At 44.8% G+C, this 15,648-nt stretch overlaps 1 protein-coding gene across 1 annotated transcript in view; it reads right to left on the bottom strand.

Moving 5' to 3' along the window:
• Positions 1 to 648: 648 nt before the first annotated feature.
• Positions 649 to 15,648, bottom strand: part of LOC138634401 (homeobox protein Meis1) — a 76,990-nt gene continuing 61,990 nt past the window's right edge. Inside the window, exons 10-12 of the mRNA XM_069721308.1 lie at positions 4,223 to 4,285; positions 2,246 to 2,331; positions 649 to 1,214 (exon numbers count right to left, since the gene is read on the bottom strand). Coding sequence (XP_069577409.1) covers positions 1,156 to 1,214; positions 2,246 to 2,331; positions 4,223 to 4,285 — 208 coding nt within the window. The 3' untranslated portion in view covers positions 649 to 1,155. The remainder of the gene's footprint in view (positions 1,215 to 2,245; positions 2,332 to 4,222; positions 4,286 to 15,648) is intronic.

Below are 15,648 nucleotides of genomic sequence, written 5' to 3'. Positions count from 1 at the left end.
GAGGGGGGGGGATCCTCGAGCTGGTTAGTGTGTGTATTAATGTGGCTCATGCATCAACAGCAACCGGGCAGATTTATGACACTTAAGGGGCGCTCACTTCTCTCCCTCTCTTTGCACCAGCAACGACTGCTTACATTTTTGCCAATCAGTCTGTTGCCATAGCAACGTCCTACCTGCCCCCTCCCACCCCACCCCAACCCGCCCACAGTCCCCCCCACCCTCCACCCCATCTCACCACCCACTCCCCCTGTCCCAACTCATCCCCGCCTTATCTCCCCCCCCCCCCCTCGGCCCCACGTTTAATAAAAATATGTGCCAAATCCCGTCATACAAAATAATAAACAGATATTCGTCACTGTTTATCATCAATCACTGACATTTGTGTATTTTGTTTATGACTGGATGTCTGTTATTTCCTCTGCTTTTCTTCTTTTTTTTTGTTTTTTAATCCTGAAGACCTTCCTTTCTTACCTCCCCTGCCTGATATGAAGAATGTTTAGTCCTGTAGCTATTGGATATGAGAGAGCGAAGGCGCTACACTAGCACACACACACACACACACACACACACACACACACACACACACACACACACACACACACACACACACACACACACACACACACACACACACACACACACACACACACACACACACACACACACACACACACACACACACACACACACACACAGACATTACATACACAGAGAGTTACAAGGTTGTGATCAAAGGCTCTTATCACCAGGCCGAGGGTGGGAGAGTTAGACAGAGAGTAACAGGGGAAAAATCTGCCTGGGAAGAACAAGAACCTGTTTGTAGCAAAAACCCATTTGAACACAGAAATAAAAAAATAAAAAAATGAAATCTAATGAATTATTTCCAAATATATTAGTCTGGAGAATAGCTATTTCCCAAGCAAGAAACCACACCATGTAGAACATTTGTACAAAACGTCTTAAGCTGCACCCTAAAACCAGAACCTCCGATCGTATACATGTATAAAGAGCTGTTTCAAAAATGGTATAGGCACTCCTCTGCTGATCTGGAAAGTATAAAACAAAAATCTGTAAGTCAGTGTGTGTGTGTGTGTGCGCGCATGTGTGTGAACTTACATCCTCCTTTGTGTTGTGATTGGTCGGACTGGGGCGGGGCTACATGTAGTGCCACTGACCTTCCATGCCCATGTTCATGCCCATTCCACTCATTGGTCCTGAGAAACACAGAGAAAGTTTAAAGGCAAAACCACAACAACAACAACAACAACAAAAAGCTTTAATATGTCTGACTGAAGTTATCTAAGTTACAGTTTATTTATCATCTATTCGTTTGCATGCATATTATAATGTCATAATCAAGTGTAACCCGGGACAATGTTTACAAACTGAAAGGATAAACAACACCGAGCTAAATACCGTGATGTTTATTTATTTATTTTTTAAAATTTTTTTTAATGCTGTGAGACTAATTTGACAGACTACATAGCAACAGAGCTCCCTGGATCTAGCAGGGAGAAGTGTGTGAAGTCGGTGAGGAGAGGGTGGTGGTGGTGGGTGGAGGGGGAGGGAGAGGGGGGTTGGTTAAGTTGCCTGGCAGTTTATCCAAACCTGCTGACTTTGAGGGGAGGGTGAGATAGGGTTAGAGACTTGAGAGAATCCCAGAAAACAGGGGATAGAGGAGGAGAGGAGCTTAAGGACAAACTCTGGGATTAGACCTGATGGCGTGAGAGAGGGAGAAGAAGGACTGAGAGCGAGGGGAGTGGGAGCGAGGAAGGAGTCGGTGGTGTAATGTGATTGACCACACCTGTTCTGGGTTGTGTATGCAGGGAGGGGGGAGGTAGCAGAGAGTGAGTGAGTGAGTGAGTGTGTGTGTGTGTGTGTGTGTGTGTTTGAGAGTGTGTGAATCTTTTTTTTTTTTTTTTTATTGCGTTTAAGGGTGCACAGCTTACCCTTAAACCACCGCACAGCAACCATATAAGTGCTTGTGTGTGAGAAGAGACGTGGAGCGTGCTGGTACAATAAACCGCCATCATGGCAGATAAAGTAAAGATACCGAAAGATGTGAGAAAGAGGAGGCGAATCTGAGCAGACGGGAGTGGAAAATGTATGAGGATGGACTGCTGGGGCAGGGACTGAAGAAGACAAAGGCCTGAAAATGAGCGAACAACAGCGGGCAAAAGAGAGAAGAAAGATGGGAAGAGCGAGGGAGGAAAGAAAAGGGACAGACACGCAGAGGAAGCCTTACCAGGTGGTCTGATTCCCATGTGCTGCTGGCCGTCCATGACGAAGCCCCCCATCGGCTGGCCATCTGGATTGTAGGGAGCTCCTTGACTTACTGTGGACGGAGGAGAAGACAGGGGAGGGAGGGACGGAGGGATTGGAGGGAGGGAACAGAGTGGTCAATTAGTGCTTTTAATTAAGGCTCAGTGGCCGAAGCGGCATCATCTGTTGGCTGGTGCACGCACAGGAAGCCGCCGTTGTCTCTCAACGTCACTGTGCTCCATGTCTCGGCAGCCGGCTCTCCACTGTAAGCCCCTGGTAGACCTTAATGCGTCTAAATGCTCTAATAGGGATCGGACTGAGGTTTCCACACACACCGTGGTACACTTGAGACACACAAGGACTTTTGTTTTAAAATGAGATCCAAGCCATCTGGTAGAGGTGACAACTGTTTCGACAGAACGACGAGTAGAAAGTACAGATAATATACCTCCTTATTACCCCAAAATGTTCTTCAAAGTATTCATCGTCTTATTCCAAACTGTCTGACAGTATCGTTTATGTTAGAATATGTTTACAATGAGTCAAATATGAAAGGTCAGGACTGCACGGTTTTTATGAAATGGAAATACCCTTGATGTCTTCTGCATCGTTTCATAGACATTTATATATTGAAGTCGCCACTAGAATTTCAAAATAAAAGTTATGTTTGGTTTGAATAAAGTTTGTTTGCACAGCGCAACCAGCCAACAGGTACGTTTTAAAGGGATACGTGTCTACGGTTGGGATTTTTCTAAGACGGCATTTTGAAAACAAACTTTTTCATCTTTAACATTGCTGCTATTAAACGGTACATTATTACAGTTCAGATTGAAAAGGCTTAAACCAAATTCTTGCTACTAAATTAATATTTCATGTGTAGGAAAAAAAAAAAGGCATTTTGCCAGTTGACACTAGAATGTTTTTAATATAATTACTGCTCCTATCAATGTATAATTATGATCAAAGAACAATAACTAACTCCAGGCTAAAGCTTCAATCAGTTTCCCTTTGTTTCAACAATAAGTCATTCTCGCTGAATGGCCTCAGAATCTGCTCCTACCTAGATGCTTTGTCTAATAAATACTGCCTATAACTGAGCAGCAACGATAAGTGAAACCTGATAGGGTTCCTATTTTTCGCTCGCCTCCATTGTTCTGCTCTCATAGAAATCCACTTACCTTGGATTCAGGCTGTTCGGGGGTCAGTCAAGCAAAAGCAAGACCTCGGCCCCACTGAATGCCTTTGAACTTTACTGCGCCCCTAATGCTACCCTGACCTCTGACCCCTATTACAGGTAATAAAGTTTACGGCAGTCCAAACCAAGCCATGCACCAGGGGGACCACTCACTCGCTCCCCCTCGCTCCCTGAAACAGCCGCAAATAGGGTTGAGGGAGGGTGTTTAAAGGAGTAAAAGGGGAGGGGGGAAGGGGGAGGGGCGGGGGGGGGGGTGAAAACAGGTCTGGAGCCAAAAAGCCAAACAACGGTCACCCAAAAAAAGAAACGGGTGTAGTTGTCTTGATGTTATGGTTTGAGCCGGGGAGGAAGGATTGAGTGTTTTTTTTCCCCTTCGCCTGCTCGGCAGAAGGCGGGAGGAGCGGGTTAAGAGCAAACTTTACTGAGAACACGGCTAGCTTTGTTTACAGGATCAGAAGAAAAATAAATCCACGCATCATTAACTCATGTTCAGCCAAATTATTATTATATTTTTTTTAATTAACAAAGAGAGTTTTCACCCCAAATGTCATGTCAAATTGATTAATAGTTGCTTGTTAATGTTTTGGCTCTTGATTTTAGTGGTCAGTATTACAGCGAAGGGGGAAAGCCCCTTGAGGGTTTTGGACATTCCAAAAAAAAAAAAAAAAGGGGGCATCGGTCCTGTATTTACCAGCTGAGGGGCCTCCGGGTGCATGGAGTGTGGACTTTCGCCTGCGCAACTTGAATACAGTAACTACGGGAGACTTGCCTGCACGGTTTGACTGGTCGATCATGGGCTGCACTATTCTCCTCCTCGCGTTAATGAACCTGAAAGAAGATGAAGAGGAAGAGGACGGATGGAGGACAGAGAGGGGAAAAGAAAGGGACACAAAAACATAGTCAGTTTCTGGAGCAAAAATTGCTGACTAATACCTTGAAAATCTTGGCACACACCACAAAAACAAACACATTGCCAAATCGGTCTACTTCTTATAGCTAGCCATAACAGTGATATGGAGTAATTATGCTCCCATAAGTCCGGGTAAAGCCCCGATAGAGCCACAGCAAAAGTCAAACCTTAACAACCTCAACAACCGAGGCGGTTGTCTTTGAAAACGCAGAACTGCCCCGACTTGTGCAAACTTGCGCAGCCTCGGCGTACACGCGGTCCCGTCAGCCTGAAACACTCGGGTCTTTGTGGGGTGAGGCTTAGCCGTGATTTTCTCCCTGCCACTTTGAAACATTTCGAACCCATCGCGCTTTGTTGGAGACGTTCCACCTCGCGACGAGCCGAGATTGCTGACTGTTTAACACACTTGGCTCCGAGCGCGGCAGTGTGGGAAGTGTTGCTGACAGAAACATGTCACGTTGCCACCGGTGAGAGGCATTGTTTGGGGCGATACTCTGCCGAGACAGGTGACCGTGTGTTACTCTGTGACAGCAGGAGCTTTTTTTTAGCGCCGGTGTGTTTTCACAGGAGCAGGATTTTTTTTTTACGTAAGGCCTTGGACTAACCTCTTTACTCTGTGACCTCCTATAAAAAAGGCACCCAGTCACACCATTTATTGCACACACACACAGACAGACAGACAGACAGACACACACACACACACACACACACACACACACACACACACACACACACACCGTTACTCATATTTACATCTGCTTCTCCCCTCATTTTCAACTGCATACTGACGCGCGCGCACACACACACACACACACACACACACACACACACACACACACACACACACACACACACACACACACACACACACACACACACACACACACACTCTTAATCCCTCTCCCAACTCCTTACATCCATTCACAAATATTCACGCCCTTGCACACACTCACACAGGCAGCGCTCTGGTCTTGCTCAGCCTAACCTCTTGTGAAATGACCCTTTGACCTGTGATGACCCCGAGGAGAGAAGTCTCTTGGGGCTTTCGGGCTTGATTTATGTGTTCCTGCTGTTGCCCCACCGGACACTTCTATTTCATCTCTGAAAGGGGAGCATTAGCTGAACTTAAAGGAAACAATAGGCCCCGCTAGCTCTTCTAAAGCTGCAAAACAGAGCGTTTAGGGAGCACTATGGGGAGAGGAGAGAAGGAGGAGCAGAAACAAAAGGACACTGGCACGGTGCATCAGTTTGACCCCTGATTACCGAATGGAACCCTGTGGCTGTTTTATTATAAATATTTCTTCTTCATAACTTCTTTATGGTGCTTTTTTTCTGCCAACCATCTATCCTGTATAACCTTGTAGATTCAGAGCTGCAGAAAAATGAGGAGACAGAGGGTGGCGGATAGCGAGAGAATGATTAATAGCCTGATTGCTTCCCTGCATTGTTTTTCTATAATTGATTTCTTATATTGTGTAAGTTTCCATCGAAAACTGTTAGTTGCATGGGGAACTTTCTGCGAGGTGAAATAATCTGAGAAAAAGACAAACAAATGTGGCAGCGATCTTGTCCGCCTTTGAGCTTTCGGCTTCAACACTTTTGTTCTGTATTTGCTACAATAAAGTATACGATGAATTGGAATTTTAAGGGGGGAGAAAGAAATAGAAATAGCAAAGGAGGAATGCAAGAATGCACTGACATGGCAAAGCACCATCAAATGAGGGAACGTCTGGAGTTTTATCACCGACACCCCCTCCCTTCCTTCCCTGCTACCCTGTTTTTTGCTGGGGGAGATACGGGAGGAGGAGCGAGGGAGGGAGAGAGAGAAAGAGGGCAAGGAGGAGGGTTGAGGAGGCCTGAGCATTCCTTTAACTCTCCTCTCGTGTCCTCCGCTCTCCGAACCCTTTACAGAAGGACGAGGTCATCTCGAGGCCAGCGCTGGCTCACTGTTGACCTCTCCTTCTCCTCACCTCCTTCCTCTTGCTTGTCATCCATTGCTGTCTCCTCGCCTCTGTTCTTCCACCTCTCTCGCGCATTTCCTTTCCTTCCTCTTAATATCGGTCCTGCAAAAAAAAACACGGTTCCTTCCACCTCGCTCAGAAATACACTGATGCAACAAAGGAGGTTGTTTTGGCAATAGGTGTGCACTTCTTAGAAAGTCGGGCCTTTGTTCCTGGTACAGCGAGGCTCAGGGAGGAATGTAATGGACTTGAAAGTCGATGTGAAACATGGCACCACTGCTTATTTACTGTAAGGACTAAAAAGACGGAGGCAGTACTAATTTCACTATCATTGCTACTGCTGTAATGACACCCTAAAGTGTTATTACTAACTACTTCTAAAAGCACAAGTGTAACTGTGACTCTGCCTCTCTCTCTCTGTATCTGTTTCCTTCTCCTGCTCGCGCTCTCCTTATCATTCCTTCCCTGTATGGTGGAAACTGGCGGCCCACCTCCCAGCAATGAATCTACAGTCAAACCCACCAGACCCCCTCCTCTCCTCCTCCTCCTCCTCCTCTCAAAAACTCTCGCCGGTTTCCTGTCCCCGTCGTCCCCATATCTGAGGCCAGATGCACCATGGGGGCTGGAACAAAGGATAAAATGCCTCTCATAATAGCAGTCAGGGGAACGGAGCGATGGAGAGCGGGAGAATGGGAGCGAAGGAGGAGTGAGAGAGTGGGGAGGGAAAAAAAAAAAAAAAAGCAAAGGGGCTCTGGTCTGCAAACCAGACACTCTTGCTGTGACCGTTAATAAGCTAACAGAGAGGAAGACTGTGAGAAGGAGAGAGGTTGGAGTGAGGGAGATGAAGAGGAAGGAAGAGGGAAGACTCAGAGAGAGATATACAGAGTGATGGAGAGACGGAGAGGAAAAAAGAGGAGAAAAAAAAAAGGGAGAGAAGAGTAAAGCGGAGTGAGACTTCACCTTTTCACGACCCCTGGGTGCTATAGGGCCAGTGTTTATGGCCTGTTCATTCCCCTGCCTCCCATCACAACACAATGAACTGCACTATTCAGCTCCACTCGGCGCAACAATAGCTGGGCTATTTTGGCGTGACACGCCGCTGGTGGTGCGCCTAAAGTTGGGCAAAAAAACAACGCGGAGGAAGGACCATGACTTAAAATTTGGCCTCGTATAGTTCAGGGTATGAAGACTGTGAGGGGTACGGGTTGGATTCCCACCGGGGGCACACATGTTTGACACATGCAAGCACCCACGATACATGTGGATAAAAGAACATGCTGGCTGCGTGTTGTGCCAGAAATGAAGGCACTTAAGTCATGTGAAGAGACCGGGTGCGTTTTATATCTTTATTGTTTCGTCTCCAATCTATTTCTCCTTCCTTTAGATTGCTAATGTCTGGATTAATTCTCCAACCCCTCTCCCTCCTTCCTTCCCTGGAAAGAGTGGAACTGATTGCCGACGGCGTCTGCCAAGCCCTCACTAATGTCCTATTCTCATTACACCCGAGACAGACACATACACACACACACACACACACACACACACACACACACACACACACACACACACACACACACACACACACACACACACACACACACACACACACACACACACACGGGCATACCGAGCCGAGTCAGCCGCACACAGGTGTACACGAAGCACACGTGAAATGCCCAATTAAAAGCAAGAAATTGTCTTTTTCATCAGCTGCCTTTGTTGCGTGACCAATTAGGGGATAATTTAATAACGAGCAGTGGAAAGATGCAGATTGGATATACAAAAGGTTACTCGGCGAGCTCATTGATTTAAATTCATGTGGAGTTCTCAGTATCTGTGGCACGCATACTCACACATGCACATCTCCCGATCCCACTACCAATATTATATTAGTAATATGAGACACACTGAAACACACAAATGTGTGCATACTGTACACACACACACACACACACACACACACACACACACACACACACACACACACACACACACACACACACACACACACACACACACACACACACACACACACACACGGCACTTACTACCAACATTACATTAGTAATCTGAGAGAAATCTGCACACGGCCTTCACACACCTTCCATCCACACACAGCTGGATATTTCAGCAGCGTATTACAGCTCACGCCGACAGAGGTTTACATGCATATTCAAATCGGAGAGACGCTTAAAATAACTGCATAACCACACACTCCTCCTGCCTGCCAATCAATATGATTTAATAGCACTAAAAAGAAAGCAAGCTCTGACGGGTAGAACCGTGTAGCTTATCATCAGGTTGTCAGTGCATGGCTAGCATTGATTGTCTGCTGCTCAACCACAATTAACGCCTGGCCCATATATCCTTCCTACACACACACACACACACACACACACACACACACACACACACACACACACACACACACACACACACACACACACACACACACACACACACACACACACACACACACACACACACACACTCCCTAACGCAAACTAAAATAGTGAGTGTATGCCCTTTGTTTCTCTGCACAAAACTTGGAAACAAGTCCTCTATAAAAGGCATTTTGACACAATTTAGGCTGACAAAATTATTTAAAGACAAAAATTACACACTTGTGCATTCACACAAGTGCAGTTACACATCACAAGATTAGCAATAGTACATGTTGAAGTGAACACCCTACACCTCATTCCCATTCCTGTGTCGCACATTTATCCCTGCAGAACTTTACTATCTCATCCTGCGTCCCATGCAGCACATTTCCATCTTCTTAAGTAATTAGTTATTTTATTATAGAGCTCACATATTCTCTTATGCACAGCTGTGGGTGGCAGTGCAGTCATGCGCATGTACCTGCACACACTCTTTCTCTGTGTGTGTGTGTGTGTGTGTGTGTGTGTGCGCGCGCGCGTGCGTGCGTGCGTGCATGCGTGCATGCGAGCGCACTGCATGTGGGTGTGTGTGAGGGAATTACAGTTATGAGTTTCTCCCCTTGTTCTCCTCCGTTGACGAGTTAACTCATAAATCACCTCCTTCTCACATCTCCACGTCTCCCTCCCGCTGTATCTTTCTCTTCTCCTCGATGTCATTCTCAGGTCAGATGCTGGGATTAGATGCGTCAGATTAGTTTGAATAAACTAACGCAGCTGCTTGCAGAACTCTATTTGCAACACACATCCGTAAATCCACAAACGGTTAAGAAATCGGACCAGTAGTGTGGCTGTGCGGTGTAAATCTAGCCAAACGTATTAGCGTGGATGTAGCCTTAAACAACGAGTCACTACTGTAGTTTTCCATTTGGCTTTTACTGTTGCATTTATAGTGTCTGCATGATTTATATTTGGGTCATTGCTGCTGAACAGCTTAAACAGTTTTCATTGAAGAGTGGATTCTCCACATTTGTGACACTTTGTAGTGTTCAGATTGTGTTAGGGTATGGATTTATGCGTTTTCATGAAGGAAAACGATCTTTCTTATCTTTCTAACTCTTTGCTATGATGAAGAAAGAGTATTTAGACAAGTTGTACACGCTGTTAGACATGTGACCACTTAAAATAAAGTAACCTCTACCTGTGACCTCAGAACTTAGTTAGAGCTTTGAGCTGAGAGGAGTACAAAACAAACAAAACTGTAACTATTGATGAGTAAGCCATACCTGATATTGTGCAAAGAGATTGTCGTTAATTTGTCTGTGCAGCTTTGAACAAGTACAAACACCTATGCGAACACGGTTGCAAATGTACCTCACAGCACTCATTGTGCTGCAAGCGCTCACTTGTCAGCGCGTAGCGTCGTAATCTCGTTCTCATTGTTTCCAAGCTGCTCAGGGCCAATCAACCAGCTACATATAAGGCTGTAACTCCAACACACACAACATGCAACCAGATCCACCCCATGATCCTTTGTGCTTCCTGAACTCCCCACATGTTCACTGAATGTCTGTGGAGAAAGTGGAAAATTACATATTACCTATGGTTTAGCTGTGACACCGTGATGGACATAAACACACGTGCATGGGCAAATAAAAAACATAATGGAACACACACACGCACACGTGCACACGCACACACACGCACACACACACGTACAGTTGAAGTAAGGTCATGTAGGTGTCACGTGACCACGTCTGACTGCTGTTTGGCTGCAGCGAGGTTGTTACTAGACAAGAGGTCTGTGTTTTGAGTCAGCACAACGTATAAGTCTTTATTGGCAGGCAAATACCCCCTGAACCATCTCCAACTGCATGCGTAGCTCTGCACAGACGCACCCACTGACACATACACACTCGGTCCATGCATGGCTGCTGATCCAGCTCCTAATAACATGAGGTGGATTAGCAGGATCCAGCGCCACATATGGAGGGAAACTTAAGAAAACAGTGTGAAATTTAAAAGGAGCTTTAGACTGAGAACAGCCATGGGGTCACTTAATCCCCATTACTGCACACACATAAAATGCAAGTATGGAGGCACACACACACAAACGCACACGCACGCACAAACACACACACTCCCTGTTTCTCGACTACCCAAGAGCCCAGTGTCCATTAAGAGAGCCATGAATCTACCACTAAAGCTGGTTTTACAGAGTGGAGCAACAGGCCGGGTAACCGCTCGCACACACAAACACTGGAGAAGAGCTCCGTGTGTTTAATGTGTATGTGTGTGTCCATGACAACCAGGTGCCTCACAGACTTATATAGAGGAAATGTTGGCCACTTAAAAATCATACATGAACTCATTGGCTCTGACTGAGCTGGCTTTGCAACACTCATTGACTTCTAAATAGGACTTGGAAAGTATAAACAGAGGGTGGGAGAGACATGGGTAAGAAAAAAGGGGAGGGGAAAACGGACTATAATAGCACAGGTTAAAAAAAGAAAGAAAAAGACTTAAAGACGGAATAAGACATCCGAAGGGAGCCTGTAGCTGTCACGTGTGACAGGCGTCACCGTCTTTATCTCTGTTCCTGCTTCCCTTCACAAACATCCCCGTCGTCTTGGACTCATTTAGCCGGTCATCCATCAGTGCCAGAGAGAGGCTACGGCTGGAAGCTCGGCTTTACCCAGAAACAACATGGCCGTCCCTGTGCTGACCACTCCACAAACACAACCCTGGGCAGAGCCTGTGTCCTTTAGCCTTTGGGCTTGGATTGAAAAGTGTGTGTTGCTCTGTGTGTGTGTGTGTGTGTGTGTGTGTGTACACGTGTAGAAGCTCTGTTAGCAGCACTTCACTTGACTGGTGGGTTTTAAGGCTTTAAGGGGTGGGGGGTGCAGTGCATATGCATTTCGCTACGTGTGGTGCATGACTTTGTTCACAATGTACACAAACTTAGCACAAATCTGAGTTGAGGCGCCGATGACCAGTGTCACACACAGCCTATATTGCTGACGGGGCTTTGCAGTGGGGACTGTTGCAAACACACACACACACACACACACACACACACACACACACACACACACACACACACACACACACACACACACACACACACACACACACAGTGGCTGACCTAAATCCCCCCCCATACTGCCCGTGTCATATCCTGTCTCTGCGCGTGTCACTTCCCCCCCGCTGGGTCACAGCAGCTATCGCTATGGGGATCCGTCTGACTGCCCAGAAACTAGTGAAGACAGTTTTGGGGAAGCACACAGCCACTGTCAGCAGAAGTAAGGAAAAGAGAGAGAGAGTAACCTTTTGAATGAAAAAATTATGGGATAACATCTTTTTTTTTTTTTTTTAATTGACATGCTTACATTTCAATATTGAGTTTATCGGCTTCAGTGCATTCACATGTTGCAAGAATATACTGTATATACAGTAATTTAAGGGTATAAATCAGTTGTTATCATTTCTACAGTAACCAGCCAATAATCTTATCAATTTCATAAAAGTCCTTCCACTTTTTATGATGGTAAATATGAATAAAGGACTATAAAACAATGTCTTAATCAGTTGCCCTCATCAATATAAACTCGCAGTCGCTACCTGTGTGTTAGTGCCAGCAGAAACATCCTTAGCTTTTTTTTTTTTTTTTTTTTTGCCTTGTCTACAAATCCTTTACATAGAACCGTCACTTATGTTTAATTGCATGAAATCAGTGTCAGTCTTCTGTCTGTTAATTGTAGGAGTAGCTGCCCTATTTTTCCTCGATATTTAATTTTGGCACCAAACACTTGCTCTGTGTCCCCACTGAGTCACGTCACAACAGTGTTTGATCAACACGAGAAAACACCAGCGCGAGACCAACAACCGACTTGATAGCGGCGAGTACATGACAGCGACCGCGTGCGCTTCGACACGGACCCGGGCATTCACATTCTGCCGCCCTTTCATGTTTTGGACCCCCTCCTCCCCGACTACAAAAGGAGGTTGAAAAGCAAGCGAGAGGAGTGGGGAGAATAAGAGGAGGGAATAAAAAAAATAAAAAATGAAATAAAAAAAAATAAAAAAAAGATAGAGAGAGAGAGAGAGAGAGAGAGGGGCGAATGAAGACAAATGCAGGTTTGGCCTCGGGCGGCGTGCTGTGATGTAAGAGAAACAGAGAGAGTGAGAGGAAGAAAGAGGGTGGGGGTGGAGGGGGGTTGGTGTAGAGAGTGTCTTTGCACATGGACACCTATATGTGTATAAGCACGCACACACACGCATGTCTACACACATTTCTGTTGACATAATACAGTAAAGACGGGGCTGTGTCTGCACAGGCTGCAGATTCCAGTAAGCGGCTATTGTTAGCAACAGACCTCAAACTGAGAGAAGAAAATATTGTTTTTGAAATTATTTTCACATTTTAACTCCGTGTTGAAATCGCAGGGTGAGGTCATATCTAGTGAAAAGTGTGAGTTCCTCTGCGTGTGTGTGTGTGCGTGTGTGTGTGTGTGTGTGTGTGTGTGTGTGTGTTTGCGTGCGTGTGTGTCTGTGTGTGCGTGGTATTTGCTGTAATGTCAGGGAGTTTCAGGCTGAAGCAACTTGACAGAGCTGCAGTGTATGAAACAGGCTTCAGGGCATGGACTGAAACTTGGCCTGCTAATTCCAAAACACACACACTCACATGCACGCACACACACATACATATACACACACACACACACACACACTTCAGAAGATTTTCTGTGAACAAGTTCCAGCATCTCTCGCGCTCTATCTTGTCAACACACTCAGCGATGCGACTCATCTCAATCTACCTGTTTGTTTCTCTCATATTTAACTCTGCTGGTTACAACTTACTTGCGTGCAGCGTCTTTATCGGCATTGTAATCATCAAAGTGACTAGTTGCTTGGACCTGGGACTATTTGATGGTAACAAGTGCCAGATTTAATCGTAAAATCTGAACTTTAACTGCTTAAACTGGGGATAAAACCAGGAAGTGACTGCACACAAAATGTTAAGTCCTCACTGGGCGGGAAAACTGTTTGCACAGGGCTGTAGAAAGTACGGGAAGTCACATTTAACCAGGACTTTGTTCTGTAAGTGATAGATACTGTGCCTTTTGATTTGTGCGTTTTGTTTTCCCTTGAAGTATGTCTCATCATCTCGCCTGACAACTTTTTTGGCTCTTATAACTTCCTGAAAACAAAAGCCACCTCAGCCGTCCAAGAAAATCCGATCCAACATGTAGTAAACCAGGTTTATCCTTTAATTTTGATTCAGTGTTAGTAAAAACTAAACACGGTGGGAATTTGTTACTAAAAATAAAAAAAATAAAAAACAGTAAGTGCTTCTTCTCCATCCTTCCTATGTTCTTGTGCCTCGTTCTCTTTCCGCCCCCCCCCCTCCCTCCTTCTCTTTCCCTCACCTCTTCCTCTCCTTGTGCTTTCAGAAACCCGATAAGCGGCATATATGTACGTGCCACGCAGCTCCTTCCTAAGTAGCCTCGTCCGTCCACTCTGCCCTTTTAAATACTACCTCTCTCTCTCGCTCTCTCTCCCTCTCTGTCCATGCTTTTAAGACATTCGTAAAAGGAGGTCTTATTGACAAAACAATTGCTCGGCGGGGCTTAAACACTGCCTTTAAAGGGGTATTATTAAATTGCAGGCAGGAAGGGGAGGGGCAGCCAACAAGGGAAACCTGATGACCTCGCCATTGATTTTTACATCACCGGAGCGTTAGGGGAACTTAGCAGGGAGATACTGACTATATCCAGAGAAAGAGAGTCGAGAGAGAAAGAGAGACATTTTATGTGTTACGAGCTTTTATCCTCAGCCTGTATTCAGAGTGGTAAAACTGTGTGAGCAGGTAAAAGGTTGTATTGTTCAAGAGCACTTCCAATGGCTGCTGATAGACCTCAATATATCAGCCGATCTTAATCTAATTATGGCTTTGCTTCTTCCTCTGATGATCCAAATTTAATCTATATCTATAGCAATCTAAATATAATCTTAAAAATGTATATTTTCTAAAGCTTTGGGCTATTTAGGGTGCTTTTGGGAAGTTTTGTCTTTTGTTTAGGTCAGGTTTAATTACTATATTTAAAAGCAGCGGGGTACATTATTGTAGGCTGAGGTTTATGTTATGTGCAAATAAAAGGCATATTTTTCACAAATTATTTGATGGTGAGATCAGATTTCACTCATGTCTGGTTGTACAACTTTTTTTTTTTAGGACGTGTGCAGTCACACAGAGAGCAGAGGATGTCCATTGGTATGTTGTAATGCAGCTTTCACTTCGCCAAGCACGTGTGCTTCTGCTGCTAACATACGCAGTTCATATTTTGGATTTTTGTTTCCTTATTTAATTTTTAATTGCAAATAAATGTTACTCAGATATGTTTGCTTTTAAACACATATGATGTTTTGCATCAGGCTGTTTACTTTTTCTTTTTTTTTTGTTTCCCATCGGACACCACTCCTACATTGGCCTGTGTAACAGGTTTACAGCTCTGTGGAACACAATGACATCAAATAAAAGTGTTTGTAGAGTGAAACTACTCAGTTATGATTATATATACTGGAGTTACTTTTGGTAAAACTGTCATTAATGATAAGAGGCTTCTTTTTCTGAATGTGGTGGGGATGGCTTGTTGTGCAACAGGCTACTTTACGTTTTTGACAGCGAATCATAATTAGATGATAACAATTTAATCTGTTGAATAATATGATCCTCCATGTCTTTAACATGTAATCAGAAACAAAAGTAAAACACTTTCTTTGTGTTTAATTTATTACTTAAAACTTTACGGGATAAGTTTGGATATGTCACTATATGTCGTATACACACACAATCAGTCAAGATACAAAGCTGGTAGCATGAAAACTATATTTAACTACATGTGTTACGTGTTGGAGTGAGTGTGTGATTGTTTGTTA

The sequence above is a fragment of the Brachyistius frenatus genome, unplaced genomic scaffold, assembly GCF_029030835.1.
Source record: "Brachyistius frenatus isolate BFR_SWC_R1_liver_20210118 unplaced genomic scaffold, ASM2903083v1 Contig_260, whole genome shotgun sequence".
NCBI lineage: Eukaryota > Metazoa > Chordata > Actinopteri > Embiotocidae > Brachyistius > Brachyistius frenatus.
The sequence above is the reverse complement of the archived record's forward strand: the minus strand, read 5'-3'. Positions and strand labels throughout refer to the sequence as shown.